Source organism: Sclerotinia sclerotiorum, genomic scaffold (assembly GCF_000146945.2).
Source record: "Sclerotinia sclerotiorum 1980 UF-70 scaffold_7 genomic scaffold, whole genome shotgun sequence".
Taxonomy (NCBI): domain Eukaryota; kingdom Fungi; phylum Ascomycota; class Leotiomycetes; order Helotiales; family Sclerotiniaceae; genus Sclerotinia; species Sclerotinia sclerotiorum.
The window spans coordinates 989586-998611 of record NW_001820829.1 but is presented as its reverse complement, the minus strand read 5'-3'; the positions used below and the strand labels follow the sequence as shown (position 1 = coordinate 998611).

Genomic DNA, 9026 nt, shown 5'->3' with positions numbered 1-9026 from the left:
CCAAGTAACCTACCTATATTCCATACCAATCTATCAAATTTATCAATCCCCCCATTCTTTCACATCCCTGACTTTATGACCTCGAAAATAAAAATAGGGGGTTAATTATCCTTATTGACGATTATCACAGTAAGAATATATTGATCAACGCATCATACTTAGATATAATCAAATAATCCATCATATCCATAACATTTCTTTCCTAGCCCTTAACAGGAAAATTGAAAGATTATATACAGTATCCCAGAACATGACCCAGATATTAGACTCAGATAGAGGGAGCCACCAGCTTGTGTGGATGATAACAAGTTACAAGGTACAAGAATTAAGAATTACATCACTATCCGTGTAGCTGTGACCTGACCAACGATCTTTAAAACCTGATGCTTTGAAGAAGCTTAATCATAGCCTACAGAAAGATGAAATCTATTATTCTACTTCACTCTTCGGTATCTAGTGTCATCAATCAAGAAAATCGAAAACTTTTTCGAAATCTCAGAGTTTGATGTGCTCAATGATTGATATAAGATCTTACATCCCCCAAAATTTGGGAATATTGAAAATATGCAACTGAAAACCATAAAACACAAGGGACGAGAGGAAAGTGACGAAGAAATACGAATTGGCGTTAAAGTATGCATGAGAAACCATCTGCCTTGTGTGTTGGAAAGAAACATCTTTGAAATCAGCCATCGTGCAAATGGCACCAATTGTGATAGGGTATTTGTTCTGGTCAGAACATATAATACCTTCTGAGGTGGCTCCTACCAAATAAGGACACTACTACTAAACAGTAGTCCATTGGACTCAAGGCCATTTGTGCATTGCCAGTCAGGAAATATCCTAGACCTATGAATTTTGATATCATCCATTCTTCGATACCTAAAGATATCATCTTCTATCATCTTTGCCTTTCTCCAATTCAGTACTCGAATCTGTCATCTCAGCCATGTAGTATCCCACAATTCCAATCCCACGACTTAGACATCTCTATGCTGCTTTCTCCCTCCACCCCTCATCACCATAATGTACCAATATCATCTCCCCATTTATACTTTTCTCCAATCAGTCATACATCTTCCTACACATCCCAGCCCCGCCACCTCGACGACCTTCTCATGCCAACTAAGTAGCACACTCATAGACGAACCACTACTCTCATTCTGGGCTCCGGGTCTCCCACCCCCAATTTGCGAGAACCCACCGGTACTTTGCGGCGTAAGCTTGCTCGTATTTGCATTTGTAGTTTTGGATTCCATGCCCTTATATCTACCATCCATACATCCATCATTAGTAACAACTCCCAATATCAAGTAAAAAACTACAAAAATCAAGAGAAAGAAGCACCCACAAATATTTCATCAAGCAATCCACAATATCAACACCACCTTCACTCTCCATAACCTTCTTCAACAACGGTGTCATCTCGCTCGCCTTAATACTTTGCAATACCTCCATAACAGTAGCTAAATGCAATTCCTTAACCTGTTCAGTACTTCCATAAGGAGCATTTTCCAAAGCACCCCTTAGAGCACCCTCGGGATCACCTCCACGAAGTAATTGTCGTACCTGTTGAGCTAGAGTTCGAATGTCGGCGTCGGAGACAGGAGGGAATTGTGCGACGAGAGTGGAGACATCGAAGTTTGTAGAGGAATCGGGATCGAGGGCGTCAATATTGATTGTACGCCAATTGTCATTTAGGGTAGCGTTGGAAACTTGTTGGATAATAGACATCTTAGATGGTTTGTTCGTAGAGAGGATGTGAAAGGTGTGTTATATCGATACCTATTGGCGTTTGAGGAGCGGCAATTTCGCTAGGAATGATATTGTAAGTTTCAAGATAATTTTCAGATGACTTTAACTACTTTTCCTCTCTCAGGATCTTGAGTCTTGATTGTTGTCAGTGATTTAATGTTGTGCTTGTCTAGGTAGATAGTTCAATATGTTATCACTGATACGCGGTAAGCTTCCTCAAGCCTTCGCTGTAACACAGCAGCTACCTGTTCTACGGTAACCTCCAACCCATCGCCCACACTCTACGTTTAACCTTTCCAACCTCGAACGCACTCTTACCCCCTTCATCCTTCTCTGCATGTTCTAGAATCGTGTTCGTCTGTATTGTCCATTTACCCGCTGCAGAACTAATCACATTAAAATCGTCATGTTATGAAGATCCTATCAGCTCATTTCCGTGCACTTCCTGAAAAAAAAGCTACGTATATTTTTGGAACTCATCAACATCTAATTTGGACATGTTTGCATGAGGATGATTGCTTTTGGAATTTAACTTTGTACCCAGTTGCTTTTTCGAGGACAAACATGATTCGGAAGAGCTGACTCGGATACGGGAAGTTTGTTTGTCTGAGTTTCAGGAACCTTACCCGATCAAAATGTGATATATTGTAAATTTGGTCAAGAGTAGCGCTCTAGACTCTAGATCGAATCCACTTGTTTTAGTTAATGCTTCTTCTCGTTCATGCAAGTACACCTTTTAATGAAGATGCCCATGTCACCATCATGTCAATTGAGACTATGGTGAGTTCAAGGTATTAAAGTGATATTCGTATTGTGTAATTATCAAGGACTCTAAAGTCAAAGTTCGCTCTACGCCTCTTCTGAACTCCTTGCGGAGGGATTTCTGTCTAGATTGGATGTATAGCTTCCACCTTCACGTCACTTGCTCGTTGAATCAGGATCCAGTCCATGAAAGTAGACAGAGCGAGCCCAATGTGTCTTTTGCAAATAAAGCAAGTCGCAGCGCAGTACAAGCAATAGATGTGCAAAAACTTTGAAAGAATAGTATAGAATACAAGGTAATAGTAAGTCTTTCTTCCAAGATACAAGCATACAAGTCCCACCGGTTCATCAGAATCCAAAATCCCATCGTGTACAAAAAACCCCGAGGCGTGCCCATTCCGCGAGGAAGATAGCAACATCCATTTCTTTCTTTCCAAAAACAAGTGACGCACCATAACATCCCAAAGAAACAAAAATAGTACAACCAAGTCTATATGCACCCCTCGCAAAAAACCAAAGATAAAACACAGGGGTTTTCCTAGCCAACCAAACGTTTTTGATATCCCCAGCAAATCCCAATTTTATGTCCGAACCAGTTGAAAGAATAAAAATACAGCGCAAGTCTAAAAACACCGAAAACCAAACGAGAAAATGTGAAATGTAAATGTGTTGAATGAACAACGGGCCCAAGTCTAGATGTAACGCCTTCCCCGTTCTCCCCAATTTTGTGTGTTTGCATGTAATTCCAGAAAATCCGCGACGAAGAAATCAGAATCGAACATAGACTTTTGATAGGCAGTGTGTACTGTGGATCGAGACCGCCATGCTTTTGAAAGAACTTTTTAATGCAAGGAGTGCGATTAAGATGTCTCGGAGTCGGATAAGATTATCGAAATTGTCTGGAATGTAGATTAAATCGTATGGAGAATTGGGTAAAAGTCGCACGCAGCGCGATAAAAGGAAATTCGTCGCGAATCGTAGGAAAGATTATGGTACAGAAGGATACTGCTGATGGGTATTAAAGCGAGATTTTTCAAAAAAAGTGTCTTTGAGAATGATAACCAGAGTAATAGAGGATGTGTAGAAGTTGTTTCGGAAATCGTGAGGTTCGAGATAGACGATGCTTAAGTCTAGGAGGTGCAAGGAATAGAAATTGATGTGATGTATCCTCTGCCGGGCCTAGACTTTGCGTCTCCATGAGGTCCTCTGATGGTCGTAGGCCATTTCGTGGACGATCGTGAGTGAGGTGATGTTCGTGAAGGCCATTATCTGGACTTTGGGGCAGGGTGGTTTGGTGCTGGGTGGTTTGGTGGAGGTAATCCAGTAGTGTCATATGCGCCACGGCCCATGTTGGAAGATGCGTTCTCCTTGAAAATCATGATGACTGTGTGTATTTGAAGACTAAAGGAAACATTTTGAATCAGTACAATGGCTCTCTTGATATACAAAAGATGAAAAGAAAAATAAGATTGCAAATCCCAAAGCATCATGACATGGCCACCATTGGCCAGTCAGAAATAAATTATATTTTGGTAAATATAGGTTTGTAGGGTATGAGAATGAACATAGATATTATCTGACTCACGTTGCTTTTTTGGCTTGCGTTCACAAGGTTTCCTCCTTTAACGGGAAAGGGAGGGTAACTGGTGTGGAAGAGCTTCTTTGGTAAGCTATTAGCTACAAGCTATTTCCAGGGGTAAATCGCCGAGGATGAATCGATGTGGATATGGATATGGGTGTGGATGTGGATGGCAGGCCTAATGGCTAATTGTCGTATCGTAAATAGACTTTTCGGTTTCCACAGATGACCTGAAATGATCTGATTGAATGAAAGTTTGAAGAACTGAATTGAACTGAAGTGAATTGAATTGAATGATTGATTGAATGATTGACTGAAGTGAAGATGGGCGAATCGCCTGGTATTATTTGAAAACTGTTCTGGTGATGTTTCTATTTAAGATTTCGTGTTGCTTTGACTATCTGAGAACTTTGCGACAAAGTCTGCGACGGTGCGAGCAGGTCAGACGCTGGAGCGTTGAACCGGATAGCTGTGACTTTAATGCACAGGGTTCGTGTGAAAGTACCTAGCCGATAGGGATGCTGCGTGAACTGCTGCCGCCGGATATCAACCTCTTGACGCCGATGGAAGTAATGCCAATGGTTGTGAGAAGATGGTTTGAGAGTAGGAGGAGGTAGTTTGTTTGTATAGTCGGTAGAGTGTACACTGCCAAAAGTGGAAAGGACGATGAATGATCAAGACGCAAGATGAAAGGACGAGATACTTGAGGAGGATGATGATGATGATGGAGGAATTCACAGGATATTTCAATATTAATATTTATTTTTTTGTGCGAAGGGGGCTTCAATTTGTCTTATATGATCAAAGTGATTGCATGCCAGAGAGACAGGGAGTAGATCTTCTTCGGGCTCCGCCCTGGCTCAAAAAGATGCTTGACGGGCTGCGGGACTATGGACCAGGGGAAGGCGGAAGAAAAAAGACAAATCGAAATGAGCAAGACGCATCCCTTCCTTTGGAAAATGGAAACTCAAATTTATGAAATTATGATTACTATGTTTCCGATTATTATTATTACTTACAGGATAGTATGTACTTCCTGTTCGCTTATGATACATACTTTCTGAACCTACACCAGCTGGGGTTGGGGGGAGCCCTCAACCTTGGTATGCCGTATATGTCTAGTTTAAGATCAAAGCAAGTAAAGTCAGTTGAGTAACAGGTTAGATGAGAGTTGGGTGAACCAAAAAAAGATGTCAATTTGGAAAGTAGCATTACCTCTTCAGGCATTGGCGTGGTACGGAGAAAAAACAAAAGTATGAACATGGAAGGATTATCAGAAAAAAAGAAAATAAGTTTGGACGGGCATTCAGGATCATCCATTTGTCAATTGTTATGGGAATTCCATGCATGTTTCTGGAAGAATACGTAGATAAGTTAAAATAACTTCGTGTTCTATGACCCCCTTCATAACCCGGAAAAAAGCATGTCCATATCCTTGAATACCCTTTGAATGCCCCTGCTTTTTACCGACCACAGCACAAAAGTTACAACATTTTTATGTGCTATCCCAATGTTCATTGGTATCATACATATACGTACTTGTTGTACTGCAGCGGGGGAAGCATAGTTGTGATGCAGCAGAAGGATTCTGATATGTGAAATGTGTATGCGTGTGCTTGTGCGTGAGTATTAGACAGGCCAAACTTAGTTATTCCGAGCGAGCTCTCTGGAATATTTTAGTTGCAGTCTTGCAATTAAATCCCCGAATCGGAGCTGAACCTATCTCCACGAGTCGTTCGATGGTAGCATTCTACGTCGTGGAGTAATATTGTCAAGAAAAAGCCATGGAATTACATATTGTTCTAGTTGTGATTCCGAACCCAAAGTCAATCCCCCAGCTCTCATTTCACGCTACACATCCGCTGCCCCCCCTTATGCCACTGTATTACCTCCCACAATCTCTTGAGCCAAAGTTTTGAGGCTGCTGGTCGTCGAAATCACTCAAGGAATTTCTTGACTGTATTTCCCCGGCACCCATGAGAGATTGGAATGTTCGATGGCAGGCTGACATGGACCCTCGTTTCTGCCCTGAATATTGTCTAGGTTTGTGCAAGGTTAAGAACGATCGCTGGGAATTGGGACCTTCTCTTGGAAAGAATTTCGAACAAAGTGGATATCGATGAACATTCTAAAGCTAGCCAGGGCATGTTCAGGATGTTTTGAAGACCGACTCAAGATGTTTCAGCAAACGATTGACGACCGTATACATAGCGTAACATAGCATCACATGGCATTCCAAGACGAAGATTCAAGAGGTCGGATTGGCCCGAATCGAGGTGAAAAGGATGTGAAGCCACTTCAAAGGCATAGTGAGCTCATGGTAGAAGCTCGGCATGAATGAAATGATCCCATTGGATCATTCCGACCGATTTCGCGGGTCTCCCCTCTCGAGAGTCTTTCAATCAGAATTGAACACAGCAGATATTTTGTTGTTCGTTGGGCCTTCATGTTGCTCTGACGCCGCATTGCGTTAACTACTGGGTACTTGTCACTAGGTATGTATGTACCTGTGCTCGCCAGCAAACAAAACACCAGACTCGTACATATTGCATTCGCACGCTTGTGAATCAGCCAATGGCTGATGGAAGGATTGGACGCCTCAAGTTGAATGATTGACTGCTTTTTCCTGATTTTCCGATGATGCTATTGGTTCAATTCAAACGAGTCATTCCTCATACATAACCGAAAAGGAATCAGTAACATCAAGCAGGTGTTTTATTTATTTTCCATAGGTACCTAGCATTGCATCCCTAGGTAGGTAGTGTCGATGGCTCGCTCCTTGACTCTTGGGTATGAAAAGGCTGGACACCGGCTGGCTTTTGCGCTGTGCAGGCATCCATTTTATTGATAGCTATCGAATTCATCAAATATCAAATATCTCCTATGGCTGATCTACAAATACGGTACAGGTACCTAGGTACGTACGGGTTGAATAATTTCAGTGGAGCGTACCATTCATTACATTAATTGAGTGTCTGGGTGGGTACGGATAATTCCATTTCCTAGGCAAGATAGTCTGTAGACAGTAGGACTGATGGTAGAAGATTGGAACATTGGAACAATTCGAAGCGTGTTTCGATTGAAGAGAAGATTCATATGGAACTTTGGAAAGTGGGCTACCCTAGAGGAAGAAGCAGCCTAGAAGGATTTATGAACCTTTTCTGGTGGTCAAAGTGGTCAAAGTGGTGAAAGTGGCTACCACTTGACAAGGTACGGAGGAGGTACTTCAAATTATTTCCAGGGGTAATTAAAGCCAATCAAACACTAAACAAAAAGAAAAGTGTTTCATTTCACTCGGATTCCAAAATCACTTCTCGATCAATATTGGGGGGTCTAACCAATTAACTCGGCGTGCATCAATCATCATCCATCACTCCACTCACCACTCACCACTCATCCATCACTCATCACTCATCATTCATTAAATCAATTCAACCATTGCACCATACTTACATACATCCATACACCCATACACCCATACACCCATACACCCATACACCCACTCCTCTCCTAATAAATTTTGGAGAAGTTTTGACTTTGGAAACTTGGAAAACGTTTCCAAGTAGACACGGTGCGGGCCGGAATCGAATTCCAAACCCTTCCTAAGTTTTCTTAGAACCTAAAAGCCGCAAGTGGAAGGGTAAAAGCCGTCGTAGTGAGACCTGGTGGGTGGACTTCTGACGGAGCACTTGGGAAATAGAGTTGGAAAATGATTATTAATAATTCTAATTATGACAGCTAAAACGACGGGTTATTATTATTATGATTGTGATTATTACTATTATCATCATTATGCAAATGTCCCGGTGGCCCGACAAACCAAGAAAATGGTCAAAGGTCTTTCCGTTCTATTTCCAAATATCCATCCCCTGCTGTAACTTTATTCCTAAAGGTCAACAACCGACCGCCGGCTACTATTTCTACTGTGCTTCTTTTGACTCTAGTTCCTCTACCGTTCCGGCTCCATAGACAACAAAGCCGGTGGCTAGACCAAACGACAAATTGCCTTATTCAGTGGATAGATACATCAATACCCTTGACCACAACCCAGCACTGTTGGTGGTTCGTACCTGACATTAGCGTGTACCGGCATCTCTTCCACTGCGCGATGATCGTATTTGACAGCGGTTAGGGGCTTGATTTGCAGTAGCTTCCCACTGGGATAATTCACATCTGTACGGAGTATCTGTATCTGTACACCAAAATGGAGATTTTTCATCGTGAACACACGACATACGTACAGGAAAACAACGGTTTCGAGAATTATCTCTGGATGATCATGGTGATCATGATGAAGCGCACAGTAGTTTAATCAGAAACTACTTCCCAAATAAGAAAGGATCGAAGATGACGATGCTTAGTTTCAATACCATGCCAGCTATTATGTTGTGCTCCCTCCAGCTTTCATATGTGCTCCAGCTTCAAATACAGTAGACTGATGCAAGATTCATCATGACCCCAGGTCGCCCTTAGCAGATCAGCATATCGCCAATCGATGCAGGTAGGATATGTACACATGCGCCGCGAACGATGGTATTACCATAAGCTTCCAGAAATGTCCAGTTCCAATCATCATGCATATGGTGATGAACAATGAAATATGTAATGTACGTGTGGATGCAGTGTATGGTGCGGTCGATTGACACAAATAGATATGTACATACCCAAAATAGGGAGGTAAAGTCAACATGTCAGCTCACGTTTTTACGTCTTACGTTTTTTCCTCAGCAACCTTACACGGAGAATAGTACCTGGTTTTCAAATGTCCGTAATCGTTCATAAAACATACCTGGTATCCTAGACCACCGACCCGTGGACGTCAATTAACTGATACCGTTTCTCATTTGCTCGCGGCTCTTGCTTCATATAATCGACCTAGTGATGTCTCGGAATACCAGCCCAACCTTGATCATCACCCGAAGAACCCTTT

At 42.1% G+C, this 9026-nt stretch overlaps 5 protein-coding genes across 5 annotated transcripts; 1 reads left to right on the top strand and 4 right to left on the bottom strand.

The window, feature by feature from the left end:
• Positions 1–891: 891 nt before the first annotated feature.
• On the bottom strand, positions 892–1734 carry SS1G_05971 (hypothetical protein; the record flags this gene model as incomplete). The annotated part of the gene is made up of 3 exons (XM_001592999.1): positions 892–935; positions 1151–1269; positions 1352–1734. The coding sequence occupies 3 exons, from the start codon at positions 1732–1734 to the stop codon at positions 892–894; spliced, it is 546 nt and encodes a 181-aa protein (XP_001593049.1).
• A 271-nt stretch (positions 1735–2005) lies between these two features.
• On the bottom strand, positions 2006–2254 carry SS1G_05970 (predicted protein; the record flags this gene model as incomplete). Its single annotated transcript, XM_001592998.1, has 2 exons — positions 2006–2141; positions 2217–2254. 2 exons carry the CDS (start codon positions 2252–2254, stop codon positions 2006–2008), a joined length of 174 nt encoding a protein of 57 aa, XP_001593048.1.
• A 263-nt stretch (positions 2255–2517) lies between these two features.
• Positions 2518–2792, top strand: SS1G_05969 (predicted protein; the record flags this gene model as incomplete). The annotated part of the gene is made up of 2 exons (XM_001592997.1): positions 2518–2535; positions 2583–2792. The coding sequence occupies 2 exons, from the start codon at positions 2518–2520 to the stop codon at positions 2790–2792; spliced, it is 228 nt and encodes a 75-aa protein (XP_001593047.1).
• A 990-nt stretch (positions 2793–3782) lies between these two features.
• On the bottom strand, positions 3783–3896 carry SS1G_05968 (predicted protein; the record flags this gene model as incomplete). The annotated part of the gene is made up of 1 exon (XM_001592996.1): positions 3783–3896. The coding sequence occupies one exon, from the start codon at positions 3894–3896 to the stop codon at positions 3783–3785; it is 114 nt and encodes a 37-aa protein (XP_001593046.1).
• Positions 3897–7403: 3507 nt separating this feature from the next.
• SS1G_05967 (predicted protein) lies at positions 7404–8315 on the bottom strand (the record flags this gene model as incomplete). The annotated part of the gene is made up of 3 exons (XM_001592995.1): positions 7404–7429; positions 7550–7698; positions 8167–8315. 3 exons carry the CDS (start codon positions 8313–8315, stop codon positions 7404–7406), a joined length of 324 nt encoding a protein of 107 aa, XP_001593045.1.
• Positions 8316–9026: the final 711 nt, after the last annotated feature.